The sequence below is a fragment of the Globicephala melas genome, chromosome 5, assembly GCF_963455315.2.
Source record: "Globicephala melas chromosome 5, mGloMel1.2, whole genome shotgun sequence".
Taxonomy (NCBI): domain Eukaryota; kingdom Metazoa; phylum Chordata; class Mammalia; order Artiodactyla; family Delphinidae; genus Globicephala; species Globicephala melas.
Window position 1 is genome coordinate 99,662,389 of NC_083318.1, and position 26,116 is coordinate 99,688,504.

At 36.7% G+C, this 26,116-nt stretch overlaps 1 protein-coding gene across 2 annotated transcripts in view; it reads left to right on the plus strand.

Moving 5' to 3' along the window:
* The window catches only part of COPS4 (COP9 signalosome subunit 4), a 35,573-nt gene extending 9,858 nt beyond the window's left edge, over positions 1–25,715 (plus strand). The window contains exons 3-10 of one of the 2 annotated variants that reach the window (XM_030878042.3): positions 1,390–1,541; positions 2,636–2,739; positions 7,329–7,482; positions 7,643–7,793; positions 13,110–13,280; positions 17,997–18,112; positions 20,302–20,386; positions 25,187–25,715. In XM_030878042.3, the coding sequence (XP_030733902.1) occupies positions 1,390–1,541; positions 2,636–2,739; positions 7,329–7,482; positions 7,643–7,793; positions 13,110–13,280; positions 17,997–18,112; positions 20,302–20,386; positions 25,187–25,320 (1,067 nt within the window). In that variant the 3' untranslated portion in view covers positions 25,321–25,715. The remainder of the gene's footprint in view (positions 1–1,389; positions 1,542–2,635; positions 2,740–7,328; positions 7,483–7,642; positions 7,794–13,109; positions 13,281–17,996; positions 18,113–20,301; positions 20,387–25,186) is intronic. The other variant, XM_060299583.2, reaches the window with a different exon arrangement.
* The last annotated feature ends 401 nt before the right edge of the window (positions 25,716–26,116 follow it).

The following is a 26,116-nucleotide window of genomic DNA, read 5'->3' on the forward strand; positions in this document are numbered from 1 at the left end:
GCACTTGTAATGAAACTGTTCTCAGTCACATCCAGTATCATCCAATTCCAATTAATATACTATAAACTGATTAGTTACAAGGCCTGTCAGTTACTGCCTCAAAAAATTGGGGCCTGCAATGTGAGACAAACTGGCAATGGTTTCAGAAAAACTCTTTTAGTGGCTTTTTTTTTTTAAGACCGTTGCACTTAGTAGCAAAAGAGTAGTGCTTTTTATAAACTTTGATCTTTATATAAACTTTGAATCCAATGAACCACCAAAAAAAAAAAGCAGTCGGGCTTCCCTGGTGGCGCAGTGGTTGAGAGTCCGCCTGCCGATGCAGGGGACACAGGTTCGTGCCCCGGTCTGGGAAGATCCCACATGCCACAGAGCAGCTGGGCCCGTGAGCCATGGCCGCTGAGCCTGTGCGTCCGGAGCCTGTGCTCTGCAACGGAAGAGGCCACAACAGTGAGAGGCCCGCGTACCGCATAAAAAAAAAAAAAAAAAAAAGCAGTCTACTGTTAAAATCATTTGCATCAACTGAATAGTTTTGAACTGTCATTTATTTCCCCAGTAACTACTGATTTAAACTTATCTAAGGAGTGGTTCACAAGCATGATGCATCTTTTTAAAATGTAATAATAGTGATAATAATAACTAACATTTGCTGAGTGCTATGTGCCAGGTATTGTTTAAAGCACTTTATGTATATTGCATTTAAGCTTCACAGCAACCTTATCCACATGTTACAGAAGAGGAAAGAGAAGCACAGAGAAGTTAAGTCTCTTGCCTGAGGGCATGTAATCAGGAGGATTTGGAAGCAGTGTGGCTCCAGAGTTTTCATCCTTAATCATATATAATAATACCTCATAAATGTTTATAAACAGTGTCATAAAATATGTCTATGCATCTAGTGCTGACCTAAGTTCTTATTTGTTGTTTTTATCAGGAAAGTACAAGTGGCAGTGACTGTCACTACTCGCTTTATTTAAACTTCGTGAAAATTATTTCACTGTTTCTTCTTTAACTCTTTTTTTGTAGCTAGGTAGAATGTAAGAACATAAATAAAAATATTAAGTGTTTCTGTGCCTTCACTTTGTAGAAAAATAAAGAAGAGAAAAGAATGACTTAAAATTCTCAACTGTTAAAACTTTTTCCCAGCCATTTCTGTTTCTTAGAAAAGTTGTGGTATTTTTACTGTTTTGTTGTAGTTGTTATGTGATCAGATAATTCAGCATAAGGAAAACTGGTTCTATAATATAAGGTCACAGGGGTGTGGAGATCCCTAAATAATGCTTTGAAGAGTACACTGGTATATATTATTTTTAGTATTAATTTTAGGTGAAAATTGATTGCTTAATGAAAACATAAATTACTCATGTTTTCTTATCCCTTACTTTTTTTAACAAGTGGTAAATGAGAATGTCAGCCTCGTGATCTCTCGCCAGTTGCTGACTGATTTCTGCACACATCTCCCTAACCTACCTGATAGCACAGCCAAAGAAATCTATCATTTCACCTTGGAAAAGATCCAGCCTAGAGTCATTTCATTTGAGGAGCAGGTAAAAACCTAGAGCAGTGGTTTTTGTTTTGTTTTTAGGACTCTGTTTATTATGTGTTTTTTTTTTAAAAAAATTGAGATATAATTGATGTACAATATTATTATAAGTTGCAAGTGTACAACATAGTGATTCACGATTTTTAAAGGTTATATTCCATTTATAGTTATTATAAAATATTGGCTATTAGAGTGGCGATTTTTAAACTTGAGATAGCAGCAGTTATTTTGAGAGATACTATTAAATTTTTAAAGTAGGTAATCATTCAACTTCATTTTTACAAAACAGTGTGCCAAACAGCGTGCCAAACAGCATTTTACAATGTAAGATCAAATAAATATCATGATGTTTTAAGTCCAGCTGACATTTGCTCATATACTATAATTTGGTTTTATGAACCAAATATTACTCTTTAGATAATTTTTTTTTAAATTTTATGTATTTATTTATTTATTTTATTTTTGACTGCGTTGGGTCTTCGTTGCTGCGCACGGGCTTTCTCTAGTTGCGGCAAGCGGGACCTACTCTTCACTGCGATGCGCGGGCTTCTCATTGCGGTGGCTTCTTTTGTTGCGGAGCACGGGCTCTAGGCGCACGGGCTTCAGTAGTTGTGGCGTGCGGGCTCTAGAGCGCAGGCTTCAGTAGTTGTGGCGCACAGGCTTAGTTGCTCCGCAGCATGTGGGATCTTCCTGGACCAGGGCTCAAACCCATGTCCTCTGCATTGGCAGGCGGATTCTTAACCACTGTGCCACCAGAGAAGTCCCTAGATAATTTTTAAAAATCAGTAAAATTGTTGATTAGGCTAAGAACATAGGAGAACTCCAGCATTATATATGCAGTGACACAAAAGCAAAACTTAATATTTCAACTAAATTATTGCCATAATCCACATTGCAGAATGTGTTAGTTCACTCTTTTGATATTCTGTAAATGCAAAAGTCATTAAAAATTTGGGTAGTCTAGGTAAACTTTTACTATTTACTTGCCTGCATAATATGTTGAATGAGAGCATTGTCACAATAGATTATCATCTATTTATTTTAACTAGTTTACTAATATCAGCGGAAGTAATTTAACATGTATACCTCCTATTCCAGGTTGCTTCCATAAGACAGCATCTTGCATCCATATATGAAAAAGAAGAAGATTGGAGAAATGCAGCCCAAGTGTTGGTGGGAATTCCTTTGGAAACAGGACAAAAGTATAGTAAATAGTGGATATAAAACATGTATAATTGTTCACTTACTTTTTTTTTTTACATTCTGTTACAGGAAACAGATAATGAACAATTTAATAAATAAATAAGTAAAATTTGTACTATTTTAGAAGGTGATAAGTGCTATGGGGAAAAGGGGCAAAGTGGGGACAGGATGTATTATTAAATAGGGTGATTAGAGTGGTAGGGTAGTCCTGATATCACCTTTTCAAACACTTGAAGGAGGTAACAGAGTAGCTATGAGCTGCCTGAGGGAAGAGTTATCAGTAGATCCTCTTAGAGAGGATGGCTAGTGCAAAGGCCCTAAGACTGGAACATGCTTGGAGTGTTTTAAGAAGAGCAGGGAGACCACTGTGGGTGGAGTGAGCAAAGGGGAGTGTGATAGAGGGTGAGATCAGAGAGTATTGGGTACCAGATTACATGGGGTCTTGTAAGCCATTGTAAGGCCTTTGGCTTTTTTTCTAAGTAAAACAGTGGGGAGCCATTGGAGGATTTTGTACAGAGGACTGACATGATCTGATCATGTTAGATCATTCTAACTACCGAGTTGAGAGTAAACTGTAGACATGCGATGATAGAAGTAGGGACATTAGTTAAGAGGCTTATGAGCTACTGCAGGTGAGATGGAGATTGTGAGAAATGTTGGACCCTTGATGTGTTTTTAAGGTAAAGCTAAGGGTTTCTCGACAACTTGGACATGGAGTACAAGAAAAAGAGCCAAGATAAGTCCTGAGTTTCGGTCTGAATAACTGGAAAAATAAAGTTGCCATCTACTGAGTGGTAAAGAATAGATTTTGAGGGAAGATCAAGAGTTCTGTTTTGGACATGTGATAACCAAGTGGAAATATCTAGTAGGGAGTTGAATATATTAGTCTGGAGTTTAGGAGAGAGGTCTGGACTAGAGATGTACATTTGGGAGTCATTGATATATAAATGGAACTTAAAGCCTTTAGATTGGACGAGATCTCCAAGGGAGGGCATATAGGTAGAGAAGAGCACTGAGTACTGAGCACTCTGACATTAAGAGGTCAGGGGCAGGAGGAAGATACAGCAAGTGAGGATTGTCCATTGAGGTAAGAGGAAAACCAGAAGAATGTGGAGTGTGATATCTCAGAAGCCAAATGAGGAAAATGTATCAAGAAGGAGCAAGGGATCAACATGGTGTTGATGGTCAAGTAAGATGAGGAGTTGAAGGTGAACCGTAAAAGGTAGTAACGTGGAGGTCATTGGTGACCTTGGCAAAAGCTGTTTTGCTGAAATGGTGAGAGTGAAAGCCTGATTGGAGCTGTTTAAAAAAGAATGGGAAGAGAAGAATTGGAGATGGTGGGCATGGGCAGCTCTTTGGGGAAGTTTTCATAAAACGGAGCAGAGAAGTAGGGTAGAAGATGACAGCGGAGGTTAGGCTGAGATTATTTTTTCTTTTATGATTCAGTGGAAAGCAAAAATTTGACATAGGGGAGTAGTGGAGAGGATTCTTGCAGGAGTAGACTAGAGGGGAAGGAATCCAGTGGAGGGATAGGCTTCAGATAGGAGCATGGACAGTTCATTTGTGGCAGAGTTTCTCAGCCTGGGCACTCTTGGCATTTTAGATCGGATAATTCTTTGTCCTGGAGGCTGTCCTGTGTATTGCAGATGTTTAGCAGCATCAGTGGCCTCTACTCACTAGATGCCAGTGACACCACTATGCCTAGTTGTGACAATCAAAAATGTCTGTAGGGCTTCCCTGGTGGCGCAGTGATTGAGAGTCCACCTGCCGATGCAGATGCAGGGGACACGGGTTCGTGCCCCGGTCTGGGAAGATCCCACATGCCGTGGAGCGGCTGGGCCCGTGAGCCATGGCCGCTGAACCTGTGCATCCGGAGCCTGTGCTCTGCAATGGGAGAGGCCACAACAGTGAGAGGCCCGCATACCGAAAAAAGAAAAAAATGTCTGTAAACATTGCAGATTGTTCCCTGGTGGGCAGAATAGTCCCAGTGATCTATGGTAACAGCCAGGAACACAGAGTATATGGGTGCAGATATTAGTAATGTGGTGATGGAGTTTGTGCAAGTACTGTTTTCTTTGATTGTTTCAATACTCTTAGTGAAGTTGGAATCAGAGTCATCAGCTGAAGTGTGGATGGGGGTGAGAGTTGTGAGGTTGAGGAGATATAAGAATATCAAAAAAAATTCTCTGGGAGAGTGAGACGGTGTACAGCATTAAGGCTCATTTAAAGGTCGTAGTCACTAAAATGGGATCAGTCAGATTGGTTGGGTGTTTTTCTTCATCAGAGTTCGGCTACATGGTTGCAGGAAAGGAGTAGATGAACTATTAGGTTTAACCAGCATTATGATTTCGCCCAACCAGTATGACAGCATGAGAGGGGCAAGGGAGACGAGCGCACGTGCAATTCAGTGATGGAAATGATTGACCATAGGAATTAAGCCAGGTAAGGAGGAAGTGAGGCCTTTAAGGGGAAAAATACAATAACTGTAGTAGGATCAGTGGTTTGGAGTCACAATGGGTTCAATGGATTGTTAGGTTTGAGATACTAGAGAAAATGAGATGGAAAAACAATTAGAAAAAATTAAGATGACTGTTATCCAGCTAGTCTTACCTTTGATATGTATTTTAAAAAATATTTATAGTTCTTTATGAAACATTCCTCCAAAGTATATTGTATAGAAGGATGAAAGGTGTGAAACTCTTGGTTGTATTATTAAACACACTTCCTCTTTCAGTTGGCAAGTATAAAAATACCAACTGAATGACAAAAAATATTTTCAGTTACTTCTCTTTTACCAGGTGAATAAGGGATTCTTTTTTTGTCTTCATTAATATTTGTGATCATAAGTCAAACACTACTTCAGGCATCTTGCCTTTTGTGCATTTATGAAATTGTTAGACAGTGATGCCCGTTGAAAAAGCAATCAGTATATTAAAAAGCCTTCATTCATACGCAGATGTTGAATTTTGTTTTCTAAGGCCTCTTGTTAATTTGGGTTTTTTCTTGGATAGTTTGAAAAGGCTGGAGGCTTTCTTAATTGCTTTGGTCTTATTCTGTCTGGAACAGTTTCTCCCTAGCACAGAGCAAATGATTTATTTTCATTGGTAGTTGATGTAAATATAAAATAGATATTGTTCTTTGCAGTGGTGGTAATTATCATTTTGAGAGTACTATAACATTATCTGTGAGGATACCAAGAACTGAAAATTCAGTGGGTTCTCTAAACAAGTTAAAGTGATTTGGGTAAATTATTGAGAGCCTGTTTCTTTAAAAAATGATTCACTCTGATTCTGAAAATAATGGACATAATAGATATCTTGGCATAAAATATGGAAATGCAAAAAATACGGTGCTATTTGTAGCAGTTTATGTAAATATGAGTTGTGAATGGAAATAATATAATAAAAAATAATAATATATGACTTATGGAAAATTTTGAATTGATATAAATTTTTTTTTTTTTTTTTTTTCTGTACGTGGGCCTCTCACTGCCGTGGCCTCTCCTGCTGTGGAGCACAAGCTCCGGACGTGCAGGCCCAGCAGCCATGGCCCACGAGCCCAGCCGCTCCGCGGCATGAACCCGTGTCCCCTTTATCGGCAGGTGGACTCTCAACCACTGTGCCACCAGGGAAGCTCGATATAAAAATTTTTGCAGAATTAATTTCAAAGCTGGGCCAAGTCAGTTGTAAACTCTGTTCTTGCCAAATGGTGGCTCCACTTTTACTGGTAAATAGAATTAATTTTTCTGTGAGGATTAATCTTGAATTATGTGAGTTTTGAATTATGTTAGGTCTTCAGTTATACATTTTTTGCATAAAATGTGACTATTGGGATAAAGAAGAAAAATGAAAACCACCTGTATTCTCAGAGATAATTGCTATTACTATCTTGATATGCATGTATAGAAATACATTTGGATGGTGTTTTATGTACTGTTTTATCCAATTTTTTCACTTAGCAAAAACTTATGACTATTATCAGAAGTAATTATTATAATAACTGTATAGCATCTACCATCTTTATGTACCACAACTTAATTGATTACCACAAATATGATTATGGGCGATTTCCATTTTTTTTATTACGGATATTTATGAATAACTTTACAAATGAATATTCTGTACATATATATGTATGTACAACCATGATTTTTTTTAAGGATTTATTTTTTAGAGGTAAAATACAGTAGGTAAAGAGGATATGCATTTTTAAAGCATTCAAAGGATGTTTGGAGAGCATACTGCCAAATTGTTTTCCAGGATGGTTGTACATGTTCATAGTTTCCCTGGTAGTATATGATATGTCCCTGAACTGAGCTTTTTTTTTTTTTTTAAGATCTTTGATTTGTGAGATTATCTGAGGATTAGAAGAAGCTAAAATAAAATGAACAATGATAAAAATAATAAAAATTCAATAAATCTTATTCTGGAAATATGTTTTAGCTTGTCTACATAATATACTGCAATAAAAGTATGATTCCCTTATATTAACAGAATATATATAAGGAAAAAATAATGTATTTCCTACCACTCCCAAAATTTTCTTGATGAAATATTTAGTTATTCTGTGTCTTTCTGTTATACCCTAGACAGTACAATGTAGATTATAAACTGGAGACATACCTGAAGATTGCTAGGCTATATCTGGAGGATGATGATCCAGTCCAGGCAGAGGCTTACATAAATCGGGCATCATTGCTTCAGAATGAATCAACCAATGAGCAGTTACAGATACATTATAAGGTAACAGATGAGCTAATTTGGAAAATTAATTTTGTATTGGAGAATCCTTCAGTAATAAGGTGCTCCAGAATATCTGATAAATACTGTTATATAATAGAAATTTTCTTTTGCTTTTTATTTTTAATTTTTCTCCCTAATTGAAACATTTTCCCTCGTATAGGTCTGCTATGCACGTGTTCTTGATTATAGAAGAAAATTCATTGAAGCTGCACAAAGGTACAACGAGCTCTCTTACAAGACAATAGTGCACGAAAGTGAAAGACTAGAGGCCTTAAAACATGCTCTGCACTGTACCATCTTAGCATCAGCAGGTAAATATGTCATTTACACTTTAATGAACAGTAAGTTATCTTTGCTTAATAATTTCAGGTTCATTACTATTTGAGGATTTAGCAAGGAGCTATTCTTTAAGAGGATGTCTTGTTAATAAAATTATGATAAATTTAAACAGTTAAAAACAGCGCATTGCTAACTTAAGACATTTTAAAATATGCATTTATCAGCCTGTCAGGTATTAGGAGTAGTTAAGAGGTAATCTGAAGTTTACTTCTCCTAAAATATCACTGAAAAAATGGATATTAAATTGAGAATTAGACAAAGGGAAATGAAAATTAAAATCTAGAAATGAGTGCTGTGATAATGTACTGCTTTGGGGTTTTTTTTTTTTTATATTCAAGCCTCAGTTTTAGACCTGGTGCTTATCTTTTTCTTCCATAAATATAAATAATAAACTATTCTGTATTCTTTTTTACTAAACTGTAACATGTAAATCATTCAACTTATAAAGCAGGAAAGGGCATTGAGAGGAAATGCTGATAATTCTAAGCCATGGCTTGCTTTTCTAAATCATTTTAGAATGTCTATTTTTTTTTTGTGGTACTCGGGCCTCTCACTGTTGTGGCCTCTCCCGTTGTGGAGCACAGGCTCCGGACGCGCAGGCTCAGCAGCCATGGCTTACGGGCCCAGCCGCTTCGCGGCATGTGGAATCTTCCCGGACCGGGGCACGAACCCGTGTCCCCTGCATCAGTAGGCGGACTCTCAACCACTGCGCCACCAGGGAAGCCCAGAATGTCTATTTTTGAACTGTGTTTAGTTGAGAGCCTAATGACATGTTCAGCCAGCCTCACACAGATATGTAGTTGGAAAAAGGAGGCATGTTTAGTGATTTTTTCAGATAATCGTGGGTATTCATCTTTGATACTATAACTTGACAAGTAGTGTAGTTCTTATGGGTTAATTGGAATGTGGCATCTGAAACCATATCAGTGAACATTTTGCACTCTATAATGTCAAAATCTTGGTCTGTCTTCAACATTGATGGATCTTTTACCCATGTAAGATTTTGTACCATCATGTATTTGTTGTTTGGAAAATGTTGGTTTGCTGATTTATGCAGAGCTTCCAAATATTGATGTACTTTATTATCCAATATCCAATGTATTACCACTGATCTCATCAGAAAAACCTTTAAGTATTGGAAGGTTGTCAGCTTCATAGTGGCAGATAGAAGTTTTCAGAAATTTTAATTTTTTTCTTTAAAACTCAAATTTTATCAAGGGCAGCAAATGCTGTTGATTGGTGGTAACAGGCTCACTTTGTTCATTTTTAAGAAAATGTCTGCCAAATACCTAAGTCTGGAAACCATAATTTGTCAGTTGTTATTTTAAGTGAATGTGTTTCATGAAAGAGACTAGTTCAGCTTGCACTGTTTCCTTGGGACAACCATTATACTTTGGTTTATAGCAAAAGTTCTGTAAGTACATTTCGCATTTCGTCACACAAAATATTAAAAAGGTATGTTCTCAAGTGTCAAGATTTAATGAAAATAATTTTTTACTGCTGCTAGGACATTCTTAAGTGAAACTATCTCTTTTGACTGTTGAGTGTGTGGCGTAATACAGTTTGTTGCCAGTGCCACTGCCTTGATTTGTGCTATGGTGCCAGTAGTCTTTGCCACCATTGCTTTTGCACCAGCAGTGCAAATGTCAACTCAATGAAGAAGGCACAGGATGTCTTTGTTATTCTAAATTTAGTGTCAACCACTGATCCCTTGAAAAGGTCATGGGGACCGCCTTTGAGAATCGCTGCTTCAGGGTTTCATTTTTTACCTTCATGCTTCCTCCTAGTCATGATCTCTAACCCTTGCCCCCCAAGAGTAATCACTAGTATAGATTAGTTTCACCTACTTAAATTTACCTATAAATCCTAATCCAGTTGGAATTATTTTAGTGTAAGAAATGAGATAGGAAATTAACGTTTGTTTGTTTGTTTTTCTAAATGGCTAGTTATTTGACCTGGCATTCTTTATTGAATAATCCGTCTTTTTTTTCCCTGTTGATTTGAAGCACACTGTAGTAGATTTCTGGACATAGTATTCTGTTCCGTTAATTAGCCTGTCTATTTATGAATATACTTGTACTATGCTCTTCAAATTATTATAGCTTTATAGTGTTTTATTATCTTGCAGATCTACTTCCCCTTCATTACTCTTTTTCTAAACTTTCCTGGCTTTTTGTCATATTTGCTTTCTCTCTCACTCTAATGCGCACACACACATATTTTTTGATGTATCATTTTAAAGTAAGTTGTAGGCCATCATGACACTGCCTCTTTATACATTATGTATCTCTGTAGAACAGGAACATTTTTCTACATAACTGCAATACCATCATCATCCCTAAAAAAATTAACAGTGATTCCACTGTAGAATTTAGCAGCTGGTCCATGTTATCACTGCCCCAGTTAGCTCAAGAATATCTTTTATACCTGCCTTTTTCCCCTTGAACAAGGAGCAACTTCATGTGTGGCATTTGGTGATTATGGCTCTTTAGTCTTTAGACTCTTTTAGTCTAGAGTAGTTTCCTTATTTTTCCTGCCAACTTTATTGTGATATAGTTGACATACAACACTGTATAGTTGCCTCACTTAAAAAAAGAAAAAATACTGACTTTGAAGTTGTTAGGTAAAATGTCCTTCATCCTAGATTTTTTGATACATATATATTGTTTTTTTATTCCTTAATCCCCTATATTTCCTGTAAAATGGAAGTTAGCCAGAGGTGAGATTAGATTCAGGTTATTTTTTTTCTAGCAAGAATACCTTATAATGATGCTGTGTACTTGCTGTTGAATCACGTCAGAGAGCACACACTGTCAGGTTGGTCCCACTGTTAGTGATGCTGAGTTTGTTCATTTGATTAAGGTAGAAATTCCATTGTAAAGGTACATTGTCCTCTGTGTATTTTGTAAATAATTCATGGGGTGCTGCTTTGACACTACAAAAATCCTGTTCCCCAAATTCCTTTCACATATTCCTTTCCATAATTTAATATCTATTAATAATCTTTGCCTGGATCACTCATTATATGTGTAATATAAAATAAAAATGAAAAATGTTGATTTACTAATTCTTTTCTTCTGTATTTATTAGATAGTATTCTTCAGGAGCTTTCCTTTTTTCTCCTTTTTTTTTTTTCCCCAAATATCACTGTGGATTTTTTCTTAGCTTATTTTTTTGCATGTATAATATACACACAGAAAACTGTACATATCAGAAGTGTACAATTTGATGAATTGTCACAAATGAATACCATCACGTAATCAACATCCAGAACAAGAAACAAAATATTACCAGCACCCTGAAATATTCTGTCCTGCTTTCTCCTAACCACTGGCCCCAACCCCTATCCCCCAAGAGCAATTGTTATTTTGCCCGCTTCTTGTATTTATATAAATGAAATCATATAGTATATATACTCTTGTCTTGCCTCTTTTGCTCAGCTTTATGAAATTTATCCACATTGTTACATTCAGTTTCTTCATTTTCATTGTTATGTGGTATCCCATTATGTGAATATACCACAATTTGTTTATCCTATTGCCTTCTTATTAGCTATTAGTAGTAGTACTGCTGTGAACATTCTTGTATATTTGACTCTGTTTTTTATTTATTCAGTGTGTCACAATAAATTATAGTTGTTATTCTTTTTGATGCTCAACTTGTCCCAAATATGACCAAATTATGTCTTTTTGACACAGCCCCATTAGTCTTTGAGTACTTGCCTGAAATGTATCAATAGCATAAAAAGATGCTTCAGGCTCCTTTTGTATTTTCCCTGTTTCAGACATGAAATCAGCTATTTTTTGAGGATCTCTAGTTCCTTTTAATGAGGATAGTGAGATCAGGTTACTAGATATGCTCATTGATGCTGGGTTTCGTTGTCATTAGGCTCTTTCAGTATATAGAGCTAAAAATAAATTTAAAAAGAAAAAGTTTGTTCATATTATTTCCATTAGTTCAGTTTTTAATGTCATCAGTTGTCATGTATTTTTTCACCATTTAAAGGTCCTTGAAGGTATAAATTGAAACTATGAAAATCAAGTTTCCCATCTGAGAAATGTTTGTTCATCTTTTATAAATTTTTTATTATTAGGGGAAGAATGCATGTTCATTGTAGAAGTACAGATAAGCAAGAAGAAGAAAATAACAACTATAACTGGAACCACATGTAGCATTTTGGCATATAGTTGGCTCTCCATATCCAGGGGTTCCTCATCCGCAGATTCAACCAACTGTGGATTGAAAATATTTTGGGAAAAAAAATTCTAGGAAGTTCCAAAAGGAAAACTTGAATTTGCCATGTGCCAGCAACGCTTTACATAGCATTTACATAGATAGATCATCTCTAGGTATTATACATAATCTAGAGATGATCTAAAGTATAGGGGAGGATGTATGAAGGTAATGCAAAAACAATATCACTTTACATAAGTGACTTTTGCACCTGCAGATTTTGGTATTTATTGGGGGGGTGGTCTTGGAACCAATCCCCATTGGATACTGAGGGAATGATTGTATATCATAGTCTTCACAAATGAATATACAGTTAATCCTCATTATTCACAGATTCCACATTTGTGACTTTGCCTGCTTCCTAAAATTTATCACCCCCAAATCAGTACTCAAAGTATGATGCTTTCACAGTCATTTGCAGACATGTGCAGAGCAGCAAAAAATTTGAGTCTCCCTGCTTATGTTTCTAGCTGGGATCGAACAAGGCAATGCTCTACCTTGTTTCAGCTCTCATACTATAAACAAGTGTCCTTTTTGTGGTCTATTTAATACCACATTCTCCACATTTTCATGCATTTTGTTGGTGGTTTTGCTGTCTAAAATGGCCCCTAGCATAGTGCTGAAGTACTATCTTGTGTACTTATGTGTGGGAAGTCTGTGATGTGCCTTTTGGAGAAACGATGTGTGTTAAGTTAGGTAAGCTTAATTCAGGCATGAGTTATAGTGTAAGCCATGAATTCAATGTTACTGAATCAACAATACGTATTGAATGTGGTGCCTTTAAACAGAAATACACAAAACAAGGTTACATATTGACCAGCTGAAAAAAATGTTGTGACCAGAGGCTCATGGAACCTAACCCCATATATCCCCTAGGAGCAGGAGTTGAGTATTCACTAATACAGTGTTGGCAGCAAATTTATAGAACATAACTACCAGAAATAACGAGAATCAGCCTGCATATTTTAGTAGGCAAAAATGGGGTCATAAAAAAGATTGCTTTTCATTGAAAAAACAGATTGTGAGAATATGTGATGCTCATTTGTTCCCCTTAGGACAGCAGCGTTCTCGGATGCTTGCTACTCTTTTTAAGGATGAAAGGTGCCAGCAACTTGCTGCTTATGGAATCCTCGAGAAAATGTACCTAGATAGGATCATCAGAGGAAATCAACTTCAAGAATTTGCTGCCATGCTGATGCCTCACCAGAAAGCAACTACAGCTGATGGTAATGATTACTTCTTATAAGTATGTGGTAGTAAATATTGAGGTCACACTAGTAGAACATATGTTAAATTTGAAGCATCTTGATATCTTTCTGTAATATTTTTATGTAACACTTGGTAAAAGAAGTATTGACTGAAGATGAATATTATACACAGATATGAGTTTGAAGTATAAGAGTAGCTCTATTGGAAAGCATTTCATGGAATAAAGCATTTTTTGGAAACTCTAAGAGCAGAAGAATTATAGGCTAGGCTTATAGTGCCTGGTTTTTTAAAGACTCAAACCATTTGATAAGTACCTTAATTAATCTTAAACATCAATTTGTAACAGAGCATAATTATCCAGTCCTATTTTAGAGCAAAATTTGGCACAATAGCTTGCCCAAGGTTACTGAGGGGAAAGTGTTTCCAATAAGAATAGAACTTGGTGTCATGTTTCCTAGGTATTTGCTTAAGTCAGACTGCCTTTGCTGGGAAAGAATTTTGTAATAGATGCTTGTTCATAACATCAATTATTTTATGTATGTTTATCTACAGAGGTTTTAAAGTAGCTTATAATAGTAACACACATGATAATAAAAATATAGATGTAGGCCACCAGAAACATGGAAAAGGTCAAGACAAACGTGCAGAGCTGTCAGACTCATTGCCTTGGATTCACTGTCATCCCATATTGAAGAGAATCTAGCTGTAAAGAATTATTTATGTAAGATTTGGCTGAAAGGTATATACCTCACCAGTCTTACTGCCCTGAGTTACAGATTATTGAAGCAATTATATTGACCTATAGAATTTCTTTTATTTAATTGTACTTTAAGAAACAAATCAATTGATTATTATCTTTCTGTCTAAAGGAGATATTTATTCTATAGGATATTCTTTATGCAGATCCTCAGAAAAATTCCTTTTCAGTCTTAGGATTAGTTGTGATTCTCCAGAGCAATTGATTTTTATCTTATTTAAACACTGTGAGTTGATAAACTGGTTGGTTTTCTTAATTTTTTTAAAAAAATGTATTTATTTATTTTTATTTTCTGCTGCATTGTGTCTTCGTTGCTGCGCTTGGGCTTTCTCTAGTTGCAGTGAGCGGGGCCTACTCTTTGTTGCGGTTTGTGAGCTTCTCATTGCGGTGGCTTCTCTTGTTGCGGAGCATGGGCTCTAGGCACACGGGCTTCAGTAGTTGTGGCCTGTGGGCTCAGTAGTTGTGGCCTGTGGGCTCTAGAGTGCAGGCTCAGTAGTTGTGGCTCACAGGCTCTAGAGCACAGGCTCAGTAGTTGTGGCGCACGGGCTTAGTTGCTCCATGGCATGTGGGATCTTCCCGGACCAGGGCTCCAACCGTGTCCCCTGCATTGGCAGGCGGATTCTTAACCACTGTGCCGCCAGGGAAGTCCCAGCTTTCTTAATTTGATGGGCTGCTAGAAAGTTTAAAAAATTAAACTTGTAGCCCACGTGTAATGTGTGTGTTTTGATTGTTGTTATTCTTTTTCTTTTTAACTTTAAAATTTTCTTGTCTTCTGTGTATTCTGAGCAGCTTTAAATAAATTCTTTTGCAAGAAGATATCTGACAAACAAAAGCTAGATAAATAAGAAAGAGTTTCTAGAATTGATGTAGTTGAGCTTCACATTTGACTTTGAGCATTCTGGCCATGAAAAAAAAAAAGATAACATCAGATAGTTCTTTTCTCAAATGAGGGCTATTCACTAGGATCTCAGAGAATGCAAATGATTTTCAAATTTCTCATAGGAGACTATGTATCAATATATAGGACAGGCATTTTGTCTTCTTCCTCTTCCATTTTAGACTTTATTGCCTTCCTTATTTATCTTTCTTGGACATCTTTGTTTATTGTCATTACAACCCTATGACTAGCAACCTTGAGACATAGTTTTGTTGTTGTTATTACAATTCAGTGGTTTCAGTATATTCTCAGAGTTTTACAATGTAACTACTAGTCTACTTTCTGCTCTAGAGATTTGCCTGTTCTGGACATTTCATATAAATGGAATCATACAATATATGATCTTTTGTGACTGGCTTCTTTCACTTAACGTGATGTTTTCAAGGTTCATCCATGTTGTAGTGTGCATCAGTACTTCATTCACTTTTATTGCCAAATAACATTCTGTTAACCACATTTTATTTCTTCATCAGTTAGTGGACATTTAGGTTATTTTCACTATTTGGCTATTAATAATACTGCTGTGAACATTTATGTAAAAGTTTTTGTGTGGACATAAGCTTTTAATTCTCTTGGATGTATATCTAGGAGTGGAAGTACTGGGTCATATGGTAACTCTATATTTAGTCTTTCGAGGAGCTGCCAGACTGTTTTCCAAAGTGGCTGCACCATTTTACATTCCTGCCAGCTGTGTGTGAGGGTTCCGTTTTCTCCATATTTTCTCCCACACTTGTTATATTATCTGTCTTTTTGATTTAGTCATCCTAGTGGGTATGAAATGTGGTATATTATTGTGGTTTTGATTTGTATTTCCCTGGGGGCTAATGGTGTTAAGCACCTTTTCATATGCTTATTGACCACTTTTAAATTGGGTTATTTATGCTTTTATTATTGAATTGTAAGAATTCTTTATACATTCTAGATCTTATTATCAGATAAATGATTGGCAAATATTTTCTCCCATTCTGTGTGTTGTTTCTTCACTTTGTTGATGGTATCTTTTGAAACACAAAAGTTATTAATTTTGATGAAGTCCAATTTATGTTTTTTCTTTTGTGGCTTGTGCTTACAGTGTTGTATCTAAGAAACCATTGCCTAATCCAAGGTTATGAAAAGTTGTTCTATTTTCTTCTGTAAATTTTTTTTTTTTGGTACGCGGGACTCTCACTGTTGTGGCCTCTTCCGTTGCGGAGCACAGGCTCCGGACGCGCAGGCTCAGCGGCCATGACTCACGGGCCCAGCCGCTCCGCGGCATGTGGGATCTTCCCGGACCGGGGCACAAACCCGCGTCCCCTGCATCAGCAGGCGGACTCTCAACCACTGCGCCACCAGGGAAGCCCCTCTTCTGTAAATTTTATAATTGTAGCTCTTACATTTAGGTCTTTGATTCATTTTGAGTTAATTTTTGTATATGGTGTAAAGTAGGGGTCCAACTTTATTATTTTGCATGTGAATATTCAGTTGTCCCAGCACCATTTGTTGGAAAGACTCTTATTTCCCCACTGAATTGCCTTGGCATCTTTGTTGACAATCAGTTGACTGTAAATGTGAGTTTATTTCTGGACTCTAAATTCTGTTCCATTATTCTGTATGCCTGTCCTCATGCCAGTACCACACTGTCTTGGTTGCTGTATCTTTGTAGTAAGTTTTTTTTTTTTTAATTTTTAAGTTTTGGCTGTGTTGGGTCTCCGTTGCTGCACGCGGGCTTTCTCTTGTTGCAGCAAGCAGGGGCTACTCTTCATTGTGGCGCGCAGGCTTCTCATTGCGGTGGCTTCTCTTGTTGCAGAGCATGGGCTCTAGGTGCACAGGCTTCAGTAGTTGCAGCATGCGGGCTTCAGTAATTGTGGCATGTGGGCTCAGTAGTTGTGGCTTGCAGGCTCTAGAGCGCAGGCTCAGTAGTTGTGGCACACGGGCTTAGTTGCTCTGCGGCAGGTGGGATCTTCCTGGCCCAGGGATCGAACCCACGTCCTCTGCTTTGGCAGGCAGATTCTTAACCACTGTGCCACCAGAGAAGTCCCTTGTAGTAAGTTTTGAAATCAGAAAATTTGAGTCTTCCCACTTTGTTCTTTTTCAAAATTGTTTTGGCTTCTGTGGGTCCTTTGAATTTCCATATAGATTTTAAGATCAGCTTGTCAGTTTCTGCAAAGAAGCCAGTTGGGATTGCACTGAATTTGTAGATCAATTTGGAGAGTACTGCCATCTTAGCAATATTAAGTCTTCCATATTTTCCTGTTTATTTAGGTCTTTATATTGGAAAGTTGCTAAAAAAGTAGATCTTAAAAGTTGTCACAAGAAAAAAAATGGTAACTGTGTGAGGTGATGATGTTAATTAACTAAACTTATAGTGGTAATCAATTCACAATATATACATATATCAACTCACTATGTTGTACACCTTAAATAAATACAATGTTATATGTCAATTATATTTCAATAAAACTGGAAAGGAAAAAAAAAGAAGTGAGTGAGCCACACCTTCAGGATGGGGCCTGAGGTCCATAACTTTGTCATGCCCTGTATTATCTTACTTAAGGGAGGATCCTATGCCTGATATCTCATGAAGGGATCCTGCCTTCCAAACATTTCTCACGTTTGCCTCAGAGTAAAGTGCTTGTGAAGTGCCCAGGGGAATAGAGATATTTCCATTGAGCAGTATTTTTTGACTTATCAGGCTTACAAACAGCATGATTGTTTGCATGATTGTTTTGCTGCTGCTTGCTAATAAAAGTATGTGCTTATAGCAAGAAAAGAAAAGTTAGTGAAGTTGGTAGCTAGTCCGAGGAAGCAAAACCCCAAACCCAGAGGATTAAATCTGTTCAGTTAGTTAATAAATACTTGCCAATCATTTTCTAAATGTTATTTGTATTTAACTGCATGTTATTCAAAATGTATTAAGGGATTTTGGTTACTTTTAAATTTTTGATAAGAATAAAGGCAATGATTATGAGTTAGTACATGCCTAGAAAATTTTTAACAAGATGCATCTTTTAAGAGTGTAAAACTAGTTTCAAAGTTATAACATTCTTATTTATATTTAAGGTTCTAGCATCTTGGACAGAGCTGTTATTGAACACAATTTATTGTCTGCAAGCAAATTATATAATAATATTACCTTTGAGGAACTTGGAGCCCTTTTAGAGATTCCTGCAGCTAAGGTATTTTCTTATTTCCAATACATAAAAGGAAGTTAAGAGACTAAATTATTGACATAAAGAGAAAATAAAATATATACAGTTGGACCTCCATATCTGCGGATACAAAATTTGTGGATATTTTGGAGGAATATTTTGGAGGGCCAACTGTATTCATTGTACTACTACATTTTATATAAGGGTCTTGAGCATCCATGGATTTTGGTATTCATGGGGGCTACTGGAACCAAGCCCCCATGGATACCAAGAGACGACTGTAATTGATAAATATTGGCAGTTGCAACAAAAATATACATTAAAAGCCTAAGGTAAATGGAAATAAATTATTTGAATGTCAAAATAGTACTGTAATGGAATTTTCTTTGATTTGGTTTTTTTTTTAAGTTGTATTTTATGGTAAAGTGACCTAGAATGGAAATCTTAAAGGGGTTCCAGGTTATGATACCCATTTTATAAGAATATCTTTGTTTAGTATCTGTTTAAATCCACTTCATAGTGGTTTCTGATTTTTAACTAACATTTGATCTATGCCTTAATTCTTTTTTCTGCCCTAGATTGACTCAAAGTTTAAAAAGTTCATCTCTTTGAGAGAATGACTATGGTAATACTCTGGGCTATTCTATTGTAACTTCTGTGCTTGATTTAACTTAAGAAGTTGACTGAGTTATTAGGGAGTTAATTTTATTCTTAATCATGGTAACGTTTGGTTGGCTATGTATAAATTCCCAAAAAGTACCGGTCGTATGTAGAGGGTATTTCACGTAACATCTATAAAACATTCTCTTAATTTTAAGTAACAGTAAAAGCAAGCAATCAACCTTACTTTTACCTAACTTGTACAACTTTTTTTTTTTTAACATCTTTATTGGAGTATAATTGCTTTATATTGTTGTGTTAGATTCTGCTGTATAACAAAGTGAATCAGCTATATGTATACATATATCCCCATATCTCCTCCCTCTTGCGTCTCCCTCCCCCCCTCCCTATCCCACCCCTCTAGGTGGTCACAAAGCACCGAGCTGAACTCCCTGTGCTATGCGGCTGCTTCCCGCTAGCTAGCTATTTTACATTTGGTAGTGTATATATGTACATGCCACTCTTTCACTTTGTCCCAGCTTACCCTTCCCCCTCCCTGTGTCCTCAAGTCCATTCTCTACGTCTGCATCATTATTCCTGTCCTGCCCCTAGGTTCTTCAGAACAATTTTTTTTTAGATTCCATATATATGTGTTAGCATACAGTATTTGTTTTTCTCTTTCTGACTTACTTCACTCTGTATGACAGACTCCAAGTCCATCCACCTCACTACAAAACTTGTAGAGCTTAGAGTCATGTAGTTATGGTCACATCCCCTTTTATCTGTTACTGAAATTTAAATTTAGTATTTTCTAATACAATTCCTTTACGTGTACACATTCAACACACAGTAAAGGACGTGGAACAATTTCGGAACCAAGGCTTCAGTTACCATTAAAAGGTGCTTTCTTCTTAGGCTTTGACGTATTGATCCCTTGCTGAGACTAAGGGAAGTGAATATATTTTTAACAATAAATGCTAGTCACAGTCTGTTCAAGAGTGATTTAGGGTTGATTGTGAAGATGGTCAGAGTTACTAAAATGACTGTCACAACCCAGTTTACTAAACAGACAGTAAACATGAAGTATTTCTTTAGGAATTAGGTAGAGGACCTTTTGCTCCCCTTTAATGGTCTTTTAAATCCTTTCGTTTCCCTTTTAAATTTGAACATTATTCCTCCTTTCAATATTTTCTTCAAAAATATTACTGTCTTAGAGAGTTTTGGGGGTGATAAATACTGTGAAAATTGAAATGAAATAAAATAAGAAAAGCTAGGGATTTTTTTGAGATGTGGATTCCAGTGAGAGGAAAAATTGTTAGTTTGATTTTGGGCAGAGAGAAAAGTTGGTTAGAAGGCTAGATTCTTGCTTAAAATCTTACAACAAGAAAAACAGATCCCAATTAACTTAAAATAATGGATTGTACCCAGAAAGAATTGGGGGGATATAACAGGCAGATTTACAGGATTTATTCTTGTAATGATTGGCAGATGAACAAATACGTAAAGTTTAGTGACGGGTAGCTAAACCAAGAGCTTTCAGTTCTCTTGGTGAGAATATGTGAATAACTAGAAATGATAATTAAAGTGTCTAAGAATTTATTGTTTTTTTTAAACAGGCAGAAAAGATAGCATCGCAAATGATAACAGAAGGACGTATGAATGGATTTATTGATCAGATTGATGGAATAGTTCATTTTGAAAGTAAGAAGTTTTGCTTGTTTATATCATAATGAAATGGCAGTGAAGTGTTGTATATTTGTGATTAAAACATGTTGAGCAATTTCCTTTGACCCAGAATCTTACTACTGGAATGAGCTTATTTCCCAAAGAAATAATTTAAAATAATTTTTATGAACTTATATTCATGAATCTAATTAATGCAGCATTTTCTATGCCGTGGAAAAATTTGAAATTGGAATTGTTATGTTAGTTCACTCATTTACTCACCAAACATTTATTGACCACATACCATGTATTGGGCATGTAGAAATGACAGTTGCATTTCCTGTTTAGCAGCTCACTAAAATGATGAAGACAGACAGGTAAGTAGATCTCTTGTCTTTCTCATTGTCTAATACCTCCTCAGCCCTTCTTCCCACCTCATTTATGCCCTGGACCTTACCCAGAACCATTCCACTTGTACAGTTTTAATTTGAAGTATCCCACTCTGACCATGACCTTTTCCCAGCCTTTCTAGTGGTCTTTCTCAGGTACTTCTACCTCACCTCTTCCTTGACTGCATTGGAGCCTCTGGTCTATTTGCTTTCACTTTCTTTCAGTCAGCTCAGCCCTTTTTTAACCTTTACTGTTCTTCCTATCCAGCTTAGATTTCATGATTCATCGTGAATCATGAAATCAGGATTTCAATCATTTTCATGATTCAGTTACTTCTTTTACAGATGCCCCAGAACACTTGCCTGCGAACTTTTTGTTCCTGCTGTCCAGCAAAACTTCACCTTGAATGAACCCATTCTCCATCTTTTCCATGCCTGTACTTAAGTAACTAACTAACGTTGCTGGAGAAGAGTCAGAGCACCAGACAGATTGATACCACTACAAAATTCAAGGTCCTGAATTCTCGACGCTGCCTGGGATTCTTGATACTTTTCTCTAGTCCACTTTTTCCCTACTCTGCAATGACTATTTCAAATTTCATTTTCCTAAACCTCTGACTTTTCTCCTCCTTCACTCTCTGTTCAATATAGATCTAATTCTGTCTTTTTCTTCTTCCGTGTTTTATGGGAGATGGTTTCTATCTCTCTCTCCAGTTCTTCCTCTTGTACTTTGGATCCCTTCTCTGAACTCTGCCACTCCCTGCTCCAAAAGAAATCTTTTTTAGGAACCTGAGCTTAGCAATTATTTTGTCTATTTTCATCCTTTTCTTCTCTGTTGGCTTCTTTTTATCAATATTTAAACATGGTCAGGTCTCTTCCATTTTAACAAAAATCCTTTTATCTTTCAGGCTTCATCCTGACTTTTCCACATATTGAATAGGGTTGATCACTCACTCCTTTTTGAGTGCCCCCGCCCCTTCTTGACTTCTGTCATCTCCTTCACCCTGTTCTCCTGTTTTTCCTCCTATTTCTCCAGGTATTCTTCCCAGTTGTCTTTGTAGATTCTATAGTGCTTTAAATTTAAATATTGGGGTTGCTTGGGACATACTCCTCGGCCTTTTTCTCCTCTACTGTTACCCTAGGTAATCTCACCTATTCCCATTGATTCAGTTACCATCTCTATGCAGACAGCGCTTAGATTTCTAGTGTAAATCTCCCTTCTGAGTCCCAGGTTCAGCGGCTCTAATTGATTAATAGGTGTTTCCCACCTGATTGCTTCGTGGGCTTCTCAGAATGAATATACCCAGAACTGAATTCACTATCTCCTCCACTGCCTGCCTCCCAAAACAGGAGCCAGCCAGAAACTACACTGTTCGCTTTCTCCAGCATTCCTTATCCTTGACCCCTTCTCTTCTTCACTGCCCAGAATCCTTCGAATTTTACCTTGTAGTGTATCTGGAATCCATGTACTTTTCTTCATTTCTTACTGTCACCAGCCTGTTCTGAACCCCTGAAACCCCTTCTGGGCTTAAGAAATAGCCTTTTAGCTTTTTTTCTCACATCTACAATAGCTCCTTTCTAGTCCAGTTGCCCTAGTAGAGCCAGAGGGATTGTGATCTTTTAAAAATGTGAACAAACAGAAAAAAGAAATAAAAACCAAATTATTAAATGTGACTCTCTTCCTTGACATGCTGATGAATGGCTTCCCCATTGCTTGTAGAGTAAGATTCTACAAAGTCTCCAAAAGGTCCTGCATGATCCTTTATGGTTTTCTCTTTCCAATCCAGCTCACAGGACTTTTTGTTTTTTCCAGCATTGTAAATTCTTTCCCACTTGAAACATTCCAAAATAGTCATCCCTCTCCACAAGCAGCCTCTCCAGCCATCTTCTGTTTGTCCCCATGTCTTAGTTTGAACAATGTTAATCAATAATGATTTTCCTGACTTCCCAGGTTAGGTATGGCTTTAAGTCATACATGCTTGTCACCCTGAATTTCTGAATTTGTCTAAATGTCTGTTTCTGTTAACCAAGCTCAGCTTCCTAGTGATAGATATTAAGTGTCTCTTGTTCTCCATGGTATATTCAACATCTTTTCCAGTGCCCTGCACGTTGTAAGTGGGAAATAAATAATTATTGAATGAGCAAACACAGTGTATGATGAAGAGTATAGCAGAAGCGTCACAAAGTAAACACAATTTAAATTAACGTATACCAACTTGATAGAATATGGGATATTTTACTTTCTAATTTTCTTAGATTTAAAAACTACAATGGTAAATCTGCTCATAATAAGAAGTAAAACATTACAAGGATGAATAAAGGAAGAGTCCGTAATGTCTTTCCACTTTCACCTGCATTCTTCTGATCCCAGCTGCCTGGCATAACTAATGTCAGTCTAAAGTCTCGTGTGCCTTTCTACATGCTTATATAGATAAGTAAAAACATGTAGAGATTTTTTAAAGTGGCATTATACTTTAAAGTACATAGTGTTCTATGAAGTGTTTTTTGTTTTTTGTTTGTTTGTTTGTTTGGGGGGTTTTTTGGCCACACTGCTTGGCACGTGGAACTTCCCCGACCAGGGATCTAGCCCATGCCCCCTGCAGTGGAAGCTCAGAGTCTTAGCCACTGAACCACCAGGGAAGTCCCAAAGTGGTTTTTTTTTTTTTTTAAGTTAATGTACCGTGAATATATTTGCAAGTCACTAGATATAAATCTAATTTATTTGTTTTAATAGCTGCATAGTATTTCGTGGAGTTCAACTATTCACCTGTTGATGGACATTCAGGTGGTTTCCTTGTGCGTATCTTTATATACTGGGACACTTAGTTCTATAGAACAGAGTCTCAGAAGTTGCATACTTTGCATCAGAGGATATACATATTTTGATTCTTAATAGCTACTGCCAGTTTGCTTTCCAGAAAGGTGTAGCCATTTACACTTCCACCAATATGAGAGAATGAATCTTTAAGATCTGGATATTCTTCTTCTTTTTATCTTTTGCCAATTGTTGAGGGGAAAATACTCTGTTATTGTTTTATTGTGCATTTCCTTGGCACTAGTGAAGTTTAATATCTTTCCATGTATTGGCCATTAGTATTTCCTTTTCTGTGAATTCATGTTAGTTTTTCTTGTCTATTTCCTTCATTCCCCCTCCACACCTTTCCTATCTGTTACAGATATTTTTCTCTTTCTGTCAGTTGTGTTTCTGTAACGCAATGCATGCCATAAACACATTTAAAAGCTCTTTTGCAGCCAAATATGTCCATTTTTAATTTTATGGCTTTTGTGTTTTCTGTATTGATTAGGAAAGTCTCCCTCCCACCTAGAGGGGTGGGATAGGGAGGGTGGGAGGGAGACGCAAGAGGGAGGGGATATGGGGATATATGTATAGCTGATTTACTTTGTTATAAAGCAGAAACTAACACACCATTGTAAAGCAATTATACTCCAATAAAGATGTTAAAAAAAAAAGAAAGTCTCCCTCATTTTGGGATAAAATTAATATTTTCCTAAAATTTCTTCTAATATTTTATTTATTGTTTTATATTTAGAAATTTAATCTGTCTGCAGTTCATTTTTGTGTATAATTTTAAGGCATGGTCTAGTTATTTTTTTTAAGATGGATTGCCAATTATGCAAATATCTTTTATTAAATAAAATATCCTTTCTGATCTTTGGCGTATATTAGGTTCCACATATATGTTCGGATCTATTTCTGTACTCTATTTGGTTCCATTGATCTGTAACAATATTAGGTAATAAATTTATAGTAAATTTTACTGTTAATAAAGGAATACCTATTCCTCCACTACTATTTTTTAATTGAGTTGAAGTTCACATAACATGAAATTAATCATTTAAAAGTGAAAAATTCAGTAACATTTAGTATGTTTACAGTGTTATGCAACCACCATCTCTACCTAGTTCCAGAACATTTTCATCTTCCCAAAAGGAAATCCCATGCCCCTTAAGCAATTGCTCCTCATACCTCTCTCCCCAACCCCTGGCAACCAATTTCTATTCTGTCTCTATGGATTTACCTGTTCTGGATATTTGATATGAATGAAACCATACAATATGTGACCTTTTAGCTTCTTTCACTGATCGTAGTGTTTTCAAGTTTCACTTTCCCCAGTTGGTGGCAGTGTCTTACGAAGCAGTAGACATTGGTGAGGGAACAGGTGGCCTCAGTGAAGTTGTCTGTCTGACTGCTGCAGTTGAGGTGGTTTGGTTTTATTTTGTGTTTTTTGTTTTGTTTTGTTTATACTTTGTACCAGTGATTGGGGTACTTTTCTTAACTATTTTTTAATTAGCTTAATTTCATTAACTAAGATTTTTGGAGTAAACTTTTAAAAATCAATGTTACTGTATTTATCTTCTAACTCAACATTCACTGTGGTTGCAAAGGAGTAATTTCAACTTTGTACATTATTCCTTTTTTCTTTAGCACGAGAAGCCCTGCCAACATGGGACAAACAGATCCAATCGCTTTGTTTCCAAGTGAATAACCTTTTGGAGAAAATCAGTCAGACAGCACCAGAATGGACAGCACAAGCCATGGAAGCCCAGATGGCTCAGTGAATCCTTGCAGACCTTGTGTGCACATTACATCTTTTTCCATGTTGTACAGATTAATTTCACTATCTCTCAAAAGCATTTGCATCATGACCTTACATATTTCAATCCCTTTTATGCTGGATTCAATTTAAAGAAGACATTATTAGAGCAGGAAGTACAAGCATTTAAAAATATGTAGTTCCCATTTATTCAGGGTCTCTGTATCAGGCTAACTCAGATGTTTTGAAAGCTTTTTCTTTAAACAGAGTAAGTGAAGTATCTGTGGCTAAAAAGTTTGGGATTTGTGATAACTTTGTAGTTATGTAAAACTTAAGTGCTTTGTGCCTCTCCACATGTGGTTATCTAATAAATGGAGAAGTGAGCCAAATAAAAGTAGTACTTTGTTTTTAATTAGTGAACAGTGTTTTGTTCCTTTTTCCTTTCAATTAAGCAGACACTTATTTATACCATATGCAAGAAATGCAAAGATAAGCCAAAAAGCCTGTTCTCCAGGCATTCACAGAGTCACAGAGCTAAGAGTCAATATATGAAATACTTGTAGTTGTACCAAGTACTAGAGTACATAGGCAGGAGCTTTTCACTTAGCAGAGAGAGATCAGGGAAGACTCCTCAGGATTATTTCAGCCTTGCTTTATAGTGAAAACAGGGAAGAACTTTTAAAAAAGAGTTTGGGAGCTTCCTTGGTGGAGCAGTGGTTGAGAGTCCATCTGCCGATGCAGGGGATGCAGGTTCGTGCCCTGGTCTGGGAGGATCCCACATGCCACGGAGCGGCTGGGCCCGTGAGCCATGGCCGCTGAGC